This window comes from Lissotriton helveticus, chromosome 9 (genome assembly GCF_964261635.1).
Source record: "Lissotriton helveticus chromosome 9, aLisHel1.1, whole genome shotgun sequence".
In the NCBI taxonomy this organism is placed as follows: domain Eukaryota; kingdom Metazoa; phylum Chordata; class Amphibia; order Caudata; family Salamandridae; genus Lissotriton; species Lissotriton helveticus.
The window spans coordinates 576,006,240-576,026,232 of NC_136070.1; the positions used below are offsets into that span (position 1 = coordinate 576,006,240).

The 19,993-nt window shown below is 55.5% G+C and overlaps 1 protein-coding gene across 18 annotated transcripts in view; it reads left to right on the forward strand.

Annotated features, from left to right (window-relative positions):
* The window catches only part of MARK2 (microtubule affinity regulating kinase 2), a 668,807-nt gene that overhangs the window by 189,282 nt on the left and 459,532 nt on the right, over positions 1-19,993 (forward strand). For all 18 annotated transcript variants that reach the window (XM_078660523.1, XM_078660536.1, XM_078660526.1 and 15 more), the window contains one exon: positions 12,541-12,723. In XM_078660523.1, coding sequence (XP_078516649.1) covers positions 12,541-12,723 — 183 coding nt within the window. The remainder of the gene's footprint in view (positions 1-12,540; positions 12,724-19,993) is intronic.

Here is a 19,993-nt window from a genome sequence, read left to right on the forward strand (position 1 = left end):
CCTATGCACTCTGCACTCTCCACTCCCTATGCACTCTCCACTCCCTATGCACTCTCCACTCCCTATGCACTCTCCACTCCCTATGCACTCTCCACTCCCTATGCACTCTCCACTCCCTATGCACTCTCCACTCCCTATGCACTCTCCACTCCCTATGCACTCCCCACTCCCTATGCACTCCCCACTCCCTATGCACTCTCCACTCTCCACTCCCTATGCACTCTCCACTCTCCACTCCCTATGCACTCTCCACTCTCCACTCCCTATGCACTCTCCACTCTCCACTCCCTATGCACTCTCCACTCCCTATGCACTCTCCACTCCCTATGCACTCTCCACTCCCTATGCACTCTCCACTCCCTATGCACTCTCCACTCCCTATGCACTCTCCACTCCCTATGCACTCCCTATGCACTCTGCACTCCCTATGCACTCTCCACTCTGCACTCCCTATGCACTCTCCACTCTGCACTCCCTATGCACTCTCCACTCTGCACTCCCTATGCACTCTCCACTCTGCACTCCCTATGCACTCTCCACTCTGCACTTCCTATGCACTCTCCACTCTGCACTCCCTATGCACTCTCCACTCTGCACTCCCTATGCACTCTCCACTCTGCACTCCCTATGCACTCTCCACTCTGCACTCCCTATGCACTCTCCACTCTGCACTCCCTATGCACTCTCCACTCTGCACTCCCTATGCACTCTCCACTCTGCACTCCCTATGCACTCTCCACTCCCTATGCACTCTCCACTCCCTATGCACTCTCCACTCCCTATGCACTCTCCACTCCCTATGCACTCTCCACTCCCTATGCACTCTCCACTCCCTATGCACTCCCCACTCCCTATGCACTCTCCACTCTCCACTCCCTATGCACTCTCCACTCTCCACTCCCTATGCACTCTCCACTCTCCACTCCCTATGCACTCTCCACTCTCCACTCCCTATGCACTCTCCACTCCCTATGCACTCTCCACTCCCTATGCACTCTCCACTCCCTATGCACTCTCCACTCCCTATGCACTCCATATGCACTCTGCACTCCCTATGCACTCTCCACTTTGCACTCCCTATGCACTCTCCACTCTGCACTCCCTATGCACTCTCCACTCTGCACTCCCTATGCACTCTCCACTCTGCACTCCCTATGCACTCTCCACTCTCCACTCCCTATGCACTCTCCACTCCCTATGCACTCTCCACTCCCTATGCACTCTCCACTCCCTATGCACTCTCCACTCCCTATGCACTCTCCACTCCCTATGCACTCTCCACTCCCTATGCACTCTCCACTCCCTATGCACTCTGCACTCTCCACTCCCTATGCACTCTCCACTCCCTATGCACTCTCCACTCTGCACTCCCTATGCACTCTCCACTCCCTATGCACTCTCCACTCCCTATGCACTCTCCACTCCCTATGCACTCTCCACTCCCTATGCACTCTCCACTCCCCACTCTGCACTCCCTATGCACTCTGCAGTCCCTATGCACTCTCCACTCTCCACTCCCTATGCACTCTCCACTCCCTATGCACTCTGCACTCCCTATGCACGCTCCACTCTGCACTCCCTATGCACTCTCCACTCTGCACTCCCTATGCACTCTGCACTCCCTATGCACTCTCCACTCTGCACTCCCTATGCACTCTCCACTCCCTATGCACTCTCCACTCTGCACTCCCTATGCACTCTGCACTCTCCACTCTGCACTCCCTATGCACTCTCCACTCCCTATGCACTCTCCACTCCCTATGCACTCTCCACTCCCTATGCACTCTCCACTCCCTATGCACTCTCCACTCCCTATGCACTCTCCACTCTCCACTCCCTATGCACTCTGCAGTCCCTATGCACTCTCCACTCTGCAGTCCCTATGCACTCTGCACTCCCTATGCACTCTGCACTCCCTATGCACTCTGCACTCTCTATGCACACTCCACTCTCTATGCACACTCCACTCCCTATGCACTCTCCACTCCCTATGCACTCTCCACTCCCTATGCACTCTCCACTCCCTATGCACTCTCCACTCCCTATGCACTCTCCACTCCCTATGCACTCTCCACTCCCTATGCACTCTCCACTCCCTATGCACTCTCCACTCCCTATGCACTCCCTATGCACTCTGCACTCCCTATGCACTCTCCACTCCCTATGCACTCTCCACTCTCCACTCCCTATGCACTCTCCACTCCCTATGCACTCTCCACTCTCCACTCCCTATGCACTCCCTATGCACTCTGCACTCCCTATGCACTCTCCACTCCCTATGCACTCTCCACTCCCTATGCACTCTCCACTCCCTATGCACTCTCCACTCCCTATGCACTCTCCACTCCCTATGCACTCTCCACTCCCTATGCACTCTCCACTCCCTATGCACTCTCCACTCTCCACTCCCTATGCACTCTCCACTCTCCACTCCCTATGCACTCTCCACTCCCTATGCACTCTCCACTCCCTATGCACTCTCCACTCCCTATGCACTCTCCACTCCCTATGCACTCTCCACTCCCTATGCACTCTCCACTCCCTATGCACTCTCCACTCCCTATGCACTCTCCACTCTCTACTCCCTATGCACTCTCCACTCCCTATGCACTCTCCACTCCCTATGCACTCTCCACTCCCTATGCACTCTCCACTCCCTATGCACTCTCCACTCCCTATGCACTCTCCACTCCCTATGCACTCTCCACTCTCCACTCCCTATGCACTCTGCACTCCCTATGCACGCTCCACTCTGCACTCCCTATGCACGCTCCACTCTGCACTCCCTATGCACTCTCCACTCTCCACTCCCTATGCACTCTCCACTCCCTATGCACTCTCCACTCCCTATGCACTCTCCACTCCCTATGCACTCTCCACTCTGCACTCCCTATGCACTCTGCACTCCCTATGCACTCTCCACTCTGCACTCCCTATGCACTCTCCACTCCCTATGCACTCTCCACTCCCTATGCACTCTCCACTCCGTATGCACTCTCCACTCCCTATGCACTCTCCACTCTCCACTCCCTATGCACTCTGCAGTCCCTATGCTCTCTCCACTCTGCAGTCCCTATGCACTCTGCACTCCCTATGCACTCTGCACTCTCTATGCACACTCCACTCCCTATGCACTCTCCACTCCCTATGCACTCTCCACTCCCTATGCACTCTCCACTCCCTATGCACTCTCCACTCCCTATGCACTCTCCACTCCCTATGCACTCTCCACTCCCTATGCACTCTCCACTCCCTATGCACTCTCCACTCCCTATGCACTCTCCACTCCCTATGCACTCTCCACTCCCTATGCACTCTGCACTCCCTATGCACTCTGCACTCCCTATGCACTCTGCACTCCCTATGCACTCTGCACTCCCTATGCACTCTGCACTCCCTATGCACTCTCCACTCTCCACTCCCTATGCACTCCCTATGCACTCTGCACTCCCTATGCACTCTGCACTCCCTATGCACTCTGCACTCTCCACTCCCTATGCACTCTCCACTCCCTATGCACTCTCCACTCCCTATGCACTCTCCACTCCCTATGCACTCTCCACTCCCTATGCACTCTCCACTCCCTATGCACTCTCCACTCCCTATGCACTCTCCACTCCCTATGCACTCTCCACTCTGCACTCCCTATGCACTCTCCACTCTGCACTCCCTATGCACTCTCCACTCTGCACTCCCTATGCACTCTCCACTCTGCACTTCCTATGCACTCTCCACTCTGCACTCCCTATGCACTCTCCACTCTGCACTCCCTATGCACTCTCCACTCTGCACTTCCTATGCACTCTCCACTCTGCACTCCCTATGCACTCTCCACTCTGCACTCCCTATGCACTCTCCACTCTGCACTCCCTATGCACTCTGCACTCCCTATGCACTCTCCACTCCCTATGCACTCTCCACTCCCTATGCACTCTCCACTCCCTATGCACTCTCCACTCCCCACTCTGCAGTCCCTATGCACTCTCCACTCCCTATGCACTCTCCACTCCCTATGCACTCTCCACTCCCTATGCACTCTCCACTCCCTATGCACTCTCCACTCCCTATGCACTCTCCACTCCCTATGCACTCTCCACTCCCTATGCACTCTCCACTCCCTATGCACTCTCCACTCCCTATGCACTCTCCACTTCCTATGCACTCTCCACTCCCTATGCACTCTCCACTCCCTATGCATTCTCCACTCTCCACTCCCTATGCACTCTGCACTCCCTATGCACTCTGCACTCCCTATGCACTCTGCACTCCCTATCCACTCTGCACTCCCTATCCACTCTGCACTCCCTATCCACTCTGCACTCCCTATCCACTCTGCACTCCCTATCCACTCTGCACTCCCTATCCACTCTGCACTCCCTATCCACTCTGCACTCCCTATCCACTCTGCACTCCCTATCCATTCTGCACTCCCTATCCACTCTGCACTCCCTATCCACTCTGCACTCCATATCCACTCTGCACTCCCTATGCACTCTCCACTCCCTATGCACTCTCCACTCCCTATGCACTCTCTATGCACTCTCCACTCCCTATGCACTCTCTATGCACTCTCCACTCCCTATGCACTCTGCACTCTCCACTCCCTATGCACTCTGCACTCTCCACTCTGCACTCCCTATGCACTCTGCACTCCCTATGCACTCTCCACTCCCCACTCTGCACTCCCTATGCACTCTGCAGTCCCTATGCACTCTGCACTCTCCACTCCCTATGCACTCTCCACTCCCTATGCACTCTCCACTCCCTATGCACTCTCCACTCCCTATGCACTCTCCACTCCCTATGCACTCTCCACTCCCTATGCACTCTCCACTCCCTATGCACTCTCCACTCCCTATGCACTCCCCACTCCCTATGCACTCCCCACTCCCTATGCACTCTCCACTCTCCACTCCCTATGCACTCTCCACTCTCCACTCCCTATGCACTCTCCACTCTCCACTCCCTATGCACTCTCCACTCTCCACTCCCTATGCACTCTCCACTCCCTATGCACTCTCCACTCCCTATGCACTCTCCACTCCCTATGCACTCTCCACTCCCTATGCACTCTCCACTCCCTATGCACTCCCTATGCACTCCCTATGCACTCTCCACTCTGCACTCCCTATGCACTCTCCACTCTGCACTCCCTATGCACTCTCCACTCTGCACTCCCTATGCACTCTCCACTCTGCACTCCCTATGCACTCTCCACTCTGCACTTCCTATGCACTCTCCACTCTGCACTCCCTATGCACTCTCCACTCTGCACTCCCTATGCACTCTCCACTCTGCACTCCCTATGCACTCTCCACTCTGCACTCCCTATGCACTCTCCACTCTGCACTCCCTATGCACTCTCCACTCTGCACTCCCTATGCACTCTCCACTCTGCACTCCCTATGCACTCTCCACTCCCTATGCACTCTCCACTCCCTATGCACTCTCCACTCCCTATGCACTCTCCACTCCCTATGCACTCTCCACTCCCCACTCTGCAGTCCCTATGCACTCTCCACTCCCTATGCACTCTCCACTCCCTATGCACTCTCCACTCCCTATGCATTCTCCACTCCCTATGCACTCTCCACTCCCTATGCACTCTCCACTCCCTATGCACTCTCCACTCCCTATGCACTCTCCACTCCCTATGCACTCTCCACTCCCTATGCACTCTCCACTCCCTATGCACTCTCCACTCCCCTATGCACTCTGCACTCCCTATGCACTCTCCACTCTGCACTCCCTATGCACTCTGCACTCCCTATGCACTCTGCACTCTCCACTCCCTATGCACTCTCCACTCCCTATGCACTCTCCACTCCCTATGCACTCTCCACTCCCTATGCACTCTCCACTCCCTATGCACTCCCCACTCCCTATGCACTCTCCACTCTCCACTCCCTATGCACTCTCCACTCCCTATGCACTCTCCACTCCCTATGCACTCTGCATTCTTCACTCCCTATGCACTCTCCACTCTTCACTCCCTATGCACTCTCCACTCTTCACTCCCTATGCACTCTTCACTCTCCACTCCCTATGCACTCTTCACTCTCCACTCCCTATGCACTCTCCACTCCCTATGCACTCTCCACTCCCTATGCACTCTCCACTCCCTATGCACTCTCCACTCCCTATGCACTCTCTATGCACTCTCCACTCTCTATGCACTCTCCACTCCCTATGCACTCTCCACTCCCTATGCACTCCCCACTCCCTATGCACTTTCCACTCCCTATGCACTTTCCACTCCCTATGCACTTTCCACTCCCTATGCACTTTCCACTCCCTATGCACTTTCCACTCCCTATGCACTTTCCACTCCCTATGCACTCTCCACTCCCTATGCACTCTCCACTCCCTATGCACTCTCCACTCCCTATGCACTCTCCACTCCCTATGCACTCTCCACTCCCTATGCACTCTCCACTCCCTATGCACTCTCCACTCCCTATGCACTCTCCACTCCCTATGCACTCTCCACTCCCTATGCACTCTCCACTCTGCACTCCCTATGCACTCTGCACTCCCTATGCACTCTGCACTCCCTATGCACTCTGCACTCTCCACTCCCTATGCACTCTCCACTCCCTATGCACTCTCCACTCCCTATGCACTCTCCACTCCCTATGCACTCTCCACTCCCTATGCACTCTCCACTCCCTATGCACTCTCCACTCCCTATGCACTCTCCACTCCCTATGCACTCTCCACTCCCTATGCACTCTCCACTCCCTATGCACTCTCCACTCCCTATGCACTCTCCACTCCCTATGCACTCTGCACTCCCTATGCACTCTGCACTCCCTATGCACTCTCCACTCTGCACTCCCTATGCACTCTCCACTCTGCACTCCCTATGCACTCTCCACTCTGCACTCCCTATGCACTCTCCACTCTGCACTCCCTATGCACTCCCTATGCACTCTGCACTCCCTATGCACTCTGCACTCCCTATGCACTCTGCACTCCCTATGCACTCTGCACTCCCTATGCACTCTCCACTCCCTATGCACTCTCCACTCCCTATGCACTCTCCACTCCCTATGCACTCTGCACTCCCTATGCACTCTGCACTCCCTATGCACTCTGCACTCCCTATGCACTCTGCACTCCCTATGCACTCTGCACTCCCTATGCACTCTGCACTCCCTATGCACTCTGCACTCCCTATGCACTCTGCACTCCCTATGCACTCTGCACTCCCTATGCACTCTGCACTCCCTATGCACTCTCCACTCCCTATGCACTCTCCACTCCCCACTCTGCAGTCCCTATGCACTCTCCACTCCCTATGCACTCTCCACTCCCTATGCACTCTCCACTCCCTATGCACTCTCCACTCCCTATGCACTCTCCACTCCCTATGCACTCTCCACTCCCTATGCACTCTCCACTCCCTATGCACTCTCCACTCCCTATGCACTCTCCACTCCCCTATGCACTCTGCACTCCCTATGCACTCTCCACTCTGCACTCCCTATGCACTCTGCACTCCCTATGCACTCTGCACTCTCCACTCCCTATGCACTCTCCACTCCCTATGCACTCTCCACTCCCTATGCACTCTCCACTCCCTATGCACTCCCCACTCCCTATGCACTCTCCACTCCCTATGCACTCCCCACTCCCTATGCACTCCCCACTCCCTATGCACTCTCCACTCTCCACTCCCTATGCACTCTCCACTCTCCACTCCCTATGCACTCTCCACTCTGCACTCCCTATGCACTCTCCACTCTGCACTCCCTATGCACTCTCCACTCTGCACTTCCTATGCACTCTCCACTCTGCACTCCCTATGCACTCTCCACTCTGCACTCCCTATGCACTCTCCACTCTGCACTCCCTATGCACTCTCCACTCTGCACTCCCTATGCACTCTCCACTCTGCACTCCCTATGCACTCTCCACTCTGCACTCCCTATGCACTCTCCACTCTGCACTCCCTATGCACTCTCCACTCTCCACTCCCTATGCACTCTCCACTCCCTATGCACTCTCCACTCCCTATGCACTCTCCACTCCCTATGCACTCTCCACTCCCCACTCTGCAGTCCCTATGCACTCTCCACTCCCTATGCACTCTCCACTCCCTATGCACTCTCCACTCCCTATGCACTCTCCACTCCCTATGCACTCTCCACTCCCTATGCACTCTCCACTCCCTATGCACTCTCCACTCCCTATGCACTCTCCACTCCCTATGCACTCTCCACTCCCTATGCACTCTCCACTCCCTATGCACTCTCCACTCCCTATGCACTCTCCACTCCCCTATGCACTCTGCACTCCCTATGCACTCTCCACTCTGCACTCCCTATGCACTCTGCACTCCCTATGCACTCTGCACTCTCCACTCCCTATGCACTCTCCACTCCCTATGCACTCTCCACTCCCTATGCACTCTCCACTCCCTATGCACTCCCCACTCCCTATGCACTCTCCACTCTCCACTCCCTATGCACTCTCCACTCCCTATGCACTCTCCACTCCCTATGCACTCTGCATTCTTCACTCCCTATGCACTCTGCATTCTTCACTCCCTATGCACTCTGCATTCTTCACTCCCTATGCACTCTCCACTCTTCACTCCCTATGCACTCTTCACTCTCCACTCCCTATGCACTCTTCACTCTCCACTCCCTATGCACTCTCCACTCCCTATGCACTCTCCACTCCCTATGCACTCTCCACTCCCTATGCACTCTCTATGCACTCTCCACTCCCTATGCACTCTCCACTCCCTATGCACTTTCCACTCCCTATGCACTTTCCACTCCCTATGCACGTTCCACTCCCTATGCACTTTCCACTCCCTATGCACTTTCCACTCCCTATGCACTTTCCACTCCCTATGCACTCTCCACTCCCTATGCACTCTCCACTCCCTATGCACTCTCCACTCCCTATGCACTCTCCACTCCCTATGCACTCTCCACTCCCTATGCACTCTCCACTCCCTATGCACTCTCCACTCCCTATGCACTCTCCACTCTGCACTCCCTATGCACTCTGCACTCCCTATGCACTCTCCACTCCCTATGCACTCTCCACTCCCTATGCACTCTCCACTCCCTATGCACTCTCCACTCCCTATGCACTCTCCACTCCCTATGCACTCTCCACTCCCTATGCACTCTCCACTCCCTATGCACTCTCCACTCCCTATGCACTCTCCACTCCCTATGCACTCTCCACTCCCTATGCACTCTCCACTCCCTATGCACTCTCCACTCCCTATGCACTCTCCACTCCCTATGCACTCTCCACTCCCTATGCACTCTGCACTCCCTATGCACTCTGCACTCCCTATGCACTCTCCACTCTGCACTCCCTATGCACTCTCCACTCTGCACTCCCTATGCACTCTCCACTCTGCACTCCCTATGCACTCTGCACTCCCTATGCACTCTGCACTCCCTATGCACTCTGCACTCCCTATGCACTCTGCACTCCCTATGCACTCTCCACTCCCTATGCACTCTCCACTCCCTATGCACTCTCCACTCCCTATGCACTCTCCACTCCCTATGCACTCTCCACTCCCTATGCACTCTCCACTCCCTATGCACTCTCCACTCCCTATGCACTCCCTATGCACTCTGCACTCCCTATGCACTCTGCACTCCCTATGCACTCTGCACTCCCTATGCACTCTGCACTCCATGCACTCTGCACTCCCTATGCACTCTGCACTCCCTATGCACTCTGCACTCCCTATGCACTCTGCACTCCCTATGCACTCTGCACTCCCTATGCACTCTGCACTCCCTATGCACTCTGCACTCCCTATGCACTCTGCACTCCCTATGCACTCTGCACTCCCTATGCACTCTGCACTCCCTATGCACTCTGCACTCCCTATGCACTCTTCACTCTCCACTCCCTATGCACTCTCCACTCTCCACTCCCTATGCACTCTCCACTCCCTATGCACTCTGCACTCCCTATGCACTCTGCACTCTTCACTCCCTATGCACTCTTCACTCCCTATGCACTCTTCACTCCCTATGCACTCTTCACTCCCTATGCACTCTCCACTCTCCACTCCCTATGCACTCTCCACTCCCTATGCACTCTGCACTCCCTATGCACTCTGCACTCTCTCTGCACTCCCTATGCACTCTCCACTCTGCACTCCCTATGCACTCTACACTCCCTATGCACTCTGCACTCTTCACTCCCTATGCACTCTCCACTCTTCACTCCCTATGCACTCTCCACTCTTCACTCCCTATGCACTCTCCACTCTGCACTCCCTATGCACTCTCCACTCTGCACTCCCTATGCACTCTCCACTCTGCACTCCCTATGCACTCTCCACTCTGCACTCCCTATGCACTCTCCACTCTGCACTCCCTATGCACTCTCCACTCTGCACTCCCTATGCACTCTCCACTCTGCACTCCCTATGCACTCCCCACTCCCTATGCACTCTCCACTCCCCACTCTGCACTCCCTATGCACTCCCCACTCCCTATGCACTCTCCACTCCCCACTCTGCACTCCCTATGCACTCTGCAGTCCCTATGCACTATGCACTCTCCACTCCCTATACACTCTCCACTCCCTATGCACTCCCTATGCACTCTGCACTCCCTATGCACTCTGCACTCCCTATGCACTCTGCACTCCCTATGCACTCTGCACTCCCTATGCACTCCCTATGCACTCCCTATGCACTCTTCACTCCCTATGCACTCTCCACTCCCTATGCACTTTGCACTCTCCACTCTCCACTCTCCACTCCCTATGCACTTTGCACTCCCTATGCACTCTCCACTCTCCACTCCCTATGCACTCTGCACTCCCTATGCACTCTCCACTCTCTCTGCACTCCCTATGCACTCTCCACTCTGCACTCCCTATGCACTCTGCACTCCCTATGCACTCTCCACTCTGCACTCCCTATGCACTCTGCACTCTTCACTCCCTATGCACTCTCCACTCTGCACTCCCTATGCACTCTCCACTCTCCACTCCCTATGCACTCTCCACTCCCTATGCACTCTGCACTCCCTATGCACTCTCCACTCTCTGCACTCCCTATGCACTCTCCACTCTGCACTCCCTATGCACTCTGCACTCCCTATGCACTCTGCACTCTTCACTCCCTATGCACTCTCCACTCTGCACTCCCTATGCACTCTCCACTCTGCACTCCCTATGCACTCTGCACTCCCTATGCACTCTCCACTCTGCACTCCCTATGCACTCTCCACTCTGCACTCCCCATGCACTCTCCACTGCACTCTCCACTCCCTATGCACTCTCCACTCCCCACTCTGCACTCCCTATGCACTCTGCATTCCCTATGCACTATGCACTCTCCACTCCCTATACACTCTCCACTCCCTGTGCACTCTCCACTCCCTGTGCACTCTCCACTCCCTGTGCACTCTCCACTCCCTGTGCACTCTCCACTCCCTGTGCACTCTCCACTCCCTGTGCACTCTACTCTGCACTCTCTATGCACTCTCCACTCCCTATGCACTCTCCACTCCCTATGCACTCCCTATGCACTCTCCACTCTCTATGATGCTCTTCAGCGCTTTGCAGTGCGGTTAGGATATGAAGCGCTATATAAATTCAACTGTAATGCATTACGAAAAATGCCAAACCATGAAAAAAACTCCCTGTTGCAAATCTTATGAGCAGTTTTACAAGTGTCTCACGAGGGGCACGAGATGCTTAGCCCATACGAGTCTATTTAGGCCGTTTGGGTACTGAACACCCGCAGTTTTAAGGACATTATTAAAACGGACTGTAAAGTCGAACTGAAAGAATGAAAAGTTATGCATGCTGCAACAAAGGGGATCAGCCGTGCATTTTCACATCAGACAAACCACTGCGTAGTCCTCACTACAAATAAAGGGGCAAAAATTAGTTTTAGCGCCCATGCACTTGATGAACAGCCAGATCGTGGCCTGTGTCTTCATCATGTATTTTTAACTAACGTACACTGAATTCACGTGCACCACCACTAAAAAACAAGCACTCACCTGGGCTTCCTCGCATGGAATGACCAAAACAAACACAGAAGGAAAAAAAACGAAGCTCCGCCCACCGCCGCGATGACGACATCGCAGAGGCGGAGAGGGAAAAAATCTCGGATCGCAGAGGCGGAGAGGGAAAAAATCGCGGGAACGCCCCCGAATCTGGTCCGGCCTTGACGGACAGATCCGGCTCCCAATGGCTAGCCTCCATTTATGGAGCTAGCCAATGGGAGGTGGGGGACGTTCCAATAGCCAATATGGTAAACAAAAGATTTCACCTGCGCGAACTGCTTGCGCAGATCGCCAGGTCGAAACCTAAAAACGACCTGCAAAGCATTCTGGTTATGATTTTGCAGTGCTTGCTGCTGGTTGGTGATTTTTGTGCCCATTTAGTCTTAAATTATTACTCTTGGATAAGTCAGTCAACATTGTTCTCTTGTAATTCTTCAATGCGCTGCAAAGAGCTTTTTAGTATGCATCCATGTGTTTGTGTATTATTTGGTAATAGTCAAACCTCTTCTCTTTTCTGTTGCAGACGGCTCTGGGGCATTCTGACTCGAAGTCCACCAACAAGTCCAACATGCTGCGGAATCGGAACGCCATTTCCACCTCCGTGGATGATCAGCCACACATAGGCAACTACCGCTTGCTGAAGACGATTGGCAAAGGAAACTTTGCCAAGGTCAAGTTGGCACGGCATGTCTTGACGAACAAAGAGGTTAGTTCAAAGGTGCTCCTCCGACACTGTGTCGGGGGGAGTAGCTACTCTGCTTGCATGAGACTTTCTGCATTGCACATCTCAAGATGGTGTGTAGAACTTTTTTTTTCTCTCTAGATCAAGTCCTATTTATAAATACGCTGCGCGCCCTTTTAAGGAATATTTTAAATGCTACATGTACCATTATTGTTCTGCCATGTTGCCCTGTTGGTTCATATTCCCACATTTTTGTAAGCTTGACTGCGGACATGTGTAGAGTTGGAAAGTTGTATACTGCTTGTAACTGAACATGTAAGAACACCAGGAACATGCAGGTCCCTTTATTTGGCCTCACTTAATACTGCCACATTGTGGACTATCAGCATATAGTTTATATTTATGCAGAGTGCTTTGATTATCTGCCCAGTTAGTTTGTTTGAAGGCTGCATGACTGGCACAGTTGTTCTCCACTGCTCCACCTCCTTGACCTTGTCTTGATTGAGGGAATTGACGTTTGATTTCAGCTCATCTTTTGTCTTTGCCTTTGTGGCGCATTATCTTCCATTGTATGTATGCATTTTATTTTCGCAACCCATGATGTTCTAAACCTGGCAAAAACTGGCAGATGGAGTGTTGCACAATATTAAATTATTTTTTTCTGTAAAGCAGATGCACAATAAAGTTTAAGGCACACCTTCACGAAAGACCTCTTCACTCCTCAAGTGCGGCTATTCAGCCAATGGCAGACACCTGCACTATCTCCCCGGTGTGTGTCGGCCATTGGCTGACACTGGGGAGGTGTATAAGGGCCCCTCTGCACCAGAGGGAGTACTTTATATTGTGTAGCTCACGCTGCTCAGACTTCCCGAGCAGCTTGGTTGTTTTGCTTTTTTTAATGGTAATGGTGAATGGCACGTAAGGTGCATTGACGTCATTACAGTAAAAGTGCAAGTAAAACTAGCTAACGGGCTTGTTTTACTTTTTTGCTCGTTTTACTTTTTTGCTCGTTTTACTTTTTTTGCTCGTTTTACTTTTTTGCTCGTTTTACTTTTTTGCTCGTTTTACTTTTTTGCTCTTTTTACTTTTTTGCTCCTTTTTACTTTTTTGCTCTTTTTACTTTTTTGCTGAATCAGCGCTCTGGAGAATAATTCAGCCCTGAGCACTGATTCTCTTGAGGAAGGTATTGTTGGAAAGGGGAAAATCTCCCCCTTCAAATGGTACCTCTGCCCAGGAGATCTCTGCTTGGAGTTCGCCAAAGGCGATCCACCCACTAGCTACCAGGGATGGGGTAAGCAACCCCTTAGGCAAGGGCTTGAGCTTCACCCTAGCAATTACATTTTCAGTTTTTCTGCCCTAAGGGAGTGGATAGGGGGTAGATACTTCGATCCGCCCGCACCCGCCACTAGACATCAAGGTAAATAAAAACAAGCATTTGCAATGCGATAGGTCTCGCTTTAATTGAGTTTGAACTATTGGCATTGCTAAATATTGAAACACCAATTGCAACATAAGTCTATAAATTGTAGGCCAAAAAAATGTGTATTTATTTTTGTAGCAATGGTGGCATGCTGCGCTTAAGATTAATATGTTTAAAAGTAAAGTGCGCCATACTGCCATTGCTACAATAGTTAATTGTGGCTGCGTTAACAATTGATGTGTGCACTGATGGCTGGTGGTGTGTGTGCGCCTGTAGAAACTGTGCACTGATGGCTGGTGGTGTGTGTGCCTGGTGGAAGCGTGCACTACCGTCTGGTGGTGTGTGTGCCTGGTGGAAGCGTGCACTGCCGGCTGGTGGTGTGTACCTGGTGGAAGCGTGCACGGACGGCTGGTGGTGTGTGTGCCTGGTGGAAGCGTGCACTGACGGCTGGTGGTGTGTGTGCCTGGTGAAAGCGTGCACTGACGGCTGGTGGTGTGTGCCTGGTGAAAGCGTGCACTGACGGCTGGTGGTGTGTGCCTGGTGAAAGCGTGCACTGACGGCTGGTGGTGTGTGCCTGGTGAAAGCGTGCACTGACGGCTGGTGGTGTGTGCCTGGTGAAAGCATGCACTGACGGCTGATGGTGTGTGCCTGGTGGAAGCGTGCACTGACGTCTGGTGGTGTGTGCCCGGTGATAGCCTGAACTGACTCCTGGTGGTGTTTGTGCCAGGTGAAAGCGTGCTCTGACTGTGTGTGTGTGTGTGTGTGTGTGTGTGTGTGTGGGGGGGGGGTTGTGTGTGGGGTTGTGTGTGTGTGTGGTTGTTGTGTGTGTGGTTGTTGTGTGTGGGGTTGTTGTGTGTGGGGTTGTTGTGTGTGGGGTTGTTGTGTGTGGGGTTGTTGTGTGTGGGGTTGTTGTGTGTGTGGTTGTGGTTGTGTGGTTGTGTGTGTGTGTGTGTGTGTGTTGGGTGGGGTGTGTGTGTGTGGGGGGGTGGGGTGGGTGTGTGGGGGGTGGGGTGGGTGTTGGGGTGGTGTGTGTGTGTGTGTGTGTGGTTGGTTGGGTGTGTGGTTGGTTGGTTGGGTGTGTGTGGTTGGTTGGTTGGTTGGGTGTGTGTGGTTGGTTGGTTGGGTGTGTGTGGTTGGGTGGGTGTGTGTGGTTGGGTGGTTGGGTGTGGTTGGGTGTGGTTGGGTGTGTGTGTGGGTGGGTGTGGTTGGGTGGGTGTGGTTGGGTGTGGTTGGGTGGGTGTGGTTGGGTGTGGTTGGGTGGGTGGGTGTGGTTGGGTGTGTGTGTGTGGTTGGGTGTGTGGTTTGGTGTGTGTGTGTGTGGTTTGGTGTGTGTGTGTGGTTTGGTGTGTGTGTGTGGTTTGGTGTGTGTGTGTGGTTTGGTGTGTGTTAGACGGAGACCTGGAGGGTCGGCCGAGCACAGTGATCGCACAGACAGGTAACTTCCCCCCCACAGATGGACACCACACAAAGATCAGGGTAACACCTTTTATAGGCACTTCTGGTAGTAGAGTGGTGCGATACAAGGCGATCAGGACACGATGATCCTCTCAATTCTAGTCTCTAGTAAGGGAAGGGGGTAGCAGGACAGTCTTGGTACCTACGGGTACTGAGGTGTAACGGTGATAGCTCACAATCCTCGAGCTCGGTGTTCGGATGGGTCGGACCGCGGCAGCGCCGGCAGGTCCCGAAGAGGTCGTAGGTGGCAACGGGCCGCGGCAGCGCCAGCAGGTCCCAACGAGGATGAAGGTTACAACGGGCCGCGGCAGCGCCAGCAGGTCCCAGGAGAAGGCAGGTTGCAACGGGCCGCGGCAGCGCCAGCAGGTCCCACGAGGATGGAGGTTACTACGGGCCGCGGCAGCGCCAGCAGGTCCCAACGAGGATGAAGGTTGCAGAGGGCCGCGGCAGCGCCAGCAGGTCCCACGAGGATGAAGGTTGCAGAGCCGCGGCAGCGCCAGCAGGCAGGACAATAGTTCACAAGGCAGGGCTGCGGCAGCGCCAACAGTCCGTCAAGGATGAGTTCTTCTCGGTGTCTCTCGACTCCAGGATACAACTGCCTTCCTGTCCTGGGGCTGCCTCAGTTATAGGTCTGGCGCCCTTTGATGTCCGGACCCTCGCTCTCGGAGGTCGGGAGGTCTGGGATGAGGGAGTCCAGACACCCAGCAGGGGGGTGGAGCCAGCGCCCGAGGAGTCTGGGGGTGCTCGGCACCTGGCGGGGGAGAGCCATCGACACTTCGTACTCCCATTGACCTGCCAAGTGGTCCGTTCACCTCCTGGGTGGAGGGTGGTGCCGGGATGTCGGGGCCTGGCCAGGCCCGGGGTTGGGGTCGGGCTGAGGCCGCGCGGTGCCGTGTCCAAGATGGCGGCTGGGCCGGGCAATGGTGCTGACGGTGGCCCGGGCCCTGTCCTGCGGGGAGGGAGCGAGCCCTTCATGTGGCCTGTCCAACATGCGTCCCCCCCAGCTGAAGGCGGGGAGAGTCACCCATCTTCTTGGGGACTTTCCTCGTCGAGGCGGAAAAAGCGGGACAGGCCGTCCGCGTTGGCGTGGTCTTGACCAGGGCGATGCTCCACAGTGAAGTCCATCCCCTGCAGGGAGATGGACCATTGCAATAGTTTGGGGTTCTCCCCCCGCATCTGCATGAGCCATTGCAGGGGCCGATGGTCCGTCTGTACCCGGAAATGGGTTCCGAAGAGGTACGGCCGGAGCTTCTTGAGGGCCCATACCACAGCGAAGGCCTCTCGCTCAATGGTGCTCCAGCGCTGTTCTCGGGGCAGTAGGCGTCTGCTGATGAAGGCCACTGGTTGGTCCACCCCTTCGGTGTTCAGTTGGGAGAGGACGGCCCCAACACCATGGTCGGAGGCATCGGTCTGCACGATGAACTCGCGGCTGTAGTCGGGGGCCTGGAGTACAGGAGCGGTGCACATGGCGGCCTTCAGCGTCTCGAAGGCTGCTTGACAGTCGGGCGTCCAGTTGACTCTCTTTGGGCTGTTCTTGGACGTGAGTTCCGTGAGGGGCCCCACAATGCTGCCATAGTCCCTCACAAACCGCCGGTAGTATCCGGTGAGCCCCAGGAAGGCTCGGACCTCTGTTTGTGTCTCGGGGGGTTGCCAGGACTGGATGGCAGCTACCTTGAGTTGGAGGGGAGCCACCAGACCGCTCCCCACTTGGTGTCCGAGGTAGGTTACGGACCCCTGGCCGATTTGGCACTTGCTGGCTTTTATGGTGAGGCCGGCCTGTTGGAGGGCCTGCAGGACCTCTCGGAGGTGGTGGAGGTGGTCTGCCCAGTGGCGGCTGTATACCGCGATGTCGTCCAGGTAGGCGGCGCTGAATTCTTCGAGGCCCGCCAATACCTGGTTCACCAGTCTTTGAAAGGTGGCTGGAGCGTTCTTCATGCCGAAGGGCATCACTCTGAAGTGGTAGTGTCCGTCCGGGGTGGAGAAAGCGGAACGTTCTTGGGCCCCGGGGGTGAGGCCGATCTGCCAGTAGCCCGCTGTCAGGTCAAAGATGCTTAGGTAGCGGGCTGCCCCCAGGCGGTCGACCAGTTCATCTGCGCGGGGGATAGGGTGAGCGTCGGTTCGGGTGACCGCGTTCAGCCCCCGATAGTCGATGCAGAATCGGAGCTCAGGTGTGGTGCCCGGTGCCGCGGCCTTGGGGACCAGGACGACCGGGCTGGCCCAGGGACTGTCCGAAGGCTCGATGACCCCGAGGGCGAGCATCTTGGAGACTTCTTCTTGGATGCATGTACGTACCCGATCCGGTACTCGGTACGCCCGGTGTCGGACAGGAGGACTGTCCCCCGTGTCCACGTCGTGCAGGCACCAGGAGGTGACTCCGGGTGCGAGGGAGAACAGGTTTGCGAACGGCAGCAGGAGGGCCCGGCAATCTTGACGCTGCTCTGGGGTCAGGGCCTCGGAGAGTCGGACCCCGTCCACCGAGCCATCCCTTTCCCGAGTCCTCAGTAGGTCAGGGAGGGGCTCGGAGTCTCCTTCCGTACCACTGTCGGTAGCCATCAGCAGGCTGAGTTCCGAGCGCATGAAGTGGGGTTTGAGCCTGTTGGCATGGAGGACCCGGAGGGGGTTCCGGGGGGACTCCAGGTCGATGAGATAGGTGACGGGACTCTTGCGCTCGATCACCTTGAAGGGCCCCGTCCATTTGTCTTGCAAGGCACACGGTTCGATGGGGGACATCACCCATACCTGCTGACCCGGTTCAAACTCGAGGGAGGAGGCATGTTGGTCGTACCACTTCTTCATGTCCTCTTGACTGGCCTCTAGATTGGCTTTAGCGATTTCCCTGAATTTCCGGGTCTGATTGCGGAGGGTCAGGAGGTATTTGTAGACGTCCGGGGGGGTCTTTAGGGGGGCCATCTCCCATTCCTCCTTCACTAGGCTGAGAGGCCCGCGAACGGGGTGTCCGTACAGGAGTTCGAAGGGGCTGAAGCCGAGGGACTTCTGGGGGACTTCTCGGTAGGCGAAGAGGAGGCACGGTAGTAGCACGTCCCACTGGCGGCGTAGGGGTTCTTCCAGCCCCATGATCATCCCCTTGAGGGTGCGGTTGAACCGCTCGACTAGTCCGTTCCCCTGGGGGTGATAGGGGGTGGTGAAGCGGTAAGTGACTCCGCACTGTTGCCAGAGGGATTTCATATACTTTGAAATAAAGTTCGTACCCCTGTCGCTGACGACTTCCCGGGGGAAGCCCACTCGAGAGAAGATCCCCATCAAGGCTCGACCCACTACTGGGGCTGTTATAGTACGAAGGGGGACCGCCTCAGGATAGCGGGTAGCGTGGTCCACCAGGACCAGGATGAAGCGATGCCCCTGTGCTGTTCGGGGGTCCAGGGGCCCCACAATGTCTATTCCCACCCTTTCGAACGGGGTGGTCACCACGGGGAATGGTTGTAAGGGTGCCTTGAGTTTGCGGCCGCTCTTCCCGCTGGCCTGGCAGGTCGGACAGGACCGGCAATGGTTGGATACGTCATTTCTCATTTTGGGCCAAAAAAAGTGAGTCACCAGGCGGTGGTAGGTCTTGTCTTGGCCCAGGTGCCCGGCCAGGGGGACATCATGGGCTAGGTTCAACAGGAAGTCTCTGAAGTGGAGGGGCACCACCAGCACTCGCCCGGCCCCCAGTTCTGCTATTTTCTGTTCGCTGTACAAGAGGTCATTGTCCCAATAAACCCAGTGGGCCCCGGTGGTGTCTCCTTGGCTCTGGGCGAGCGCTTGCTGTCGCAATCCCTCGAGGGAGGGGCAGGTCTTTTGCTCCTGCCGGAATTGTTCCTGGGTGGGCCCCCCTTCTTGGCGCCACTGAGCCAGGTCGGGAAGCTCGGGGGGCTGTGTGGACCCCTCTGGGGTGGGGTCCGGGTGGTCGGTCTGGAGGAAGTCTTCTTCTGAAGTGATCGAGGGCGGAGGTGCTGCCCATTCTGGTTCTTCTGGTCTAGGGATGGTGCGGGTGGCCATGGACCGGGTGGTTACGCACGCCCAGTCCGGGAGACCCAACATCCCCAGATGCTCTCTTCTTTCCACAGCGGCCCACGGGGAGCTCTCGAGATCGTTCCCCAGGAGGCAGTCTACGGGGGCATCGTCACGGACAGTTACTTTCAGCATGCCGGACACTCCTCCCCATTCGAAGGGGACGCAGGCCATCCGACACAGGCTCTCCGAGTTATCTGCCGATCGGACGGGGCAAAGTACGTTTGGTAGGATTTGTTCTGGGGTCACCAGGTGACAGCGGACGGCCGTCACACTGGCCCCGGTGTCACGCAGGGCCTCGGCCTTGCGCCCATTGATGCTCACCCATTGGCTGTACTTCCGAGTGTTGGCGGGCAGGGGAGTCCGCGGGACCATGTCTCTTCCTCCTAGGCATGCCAGGGTCATGGCGGC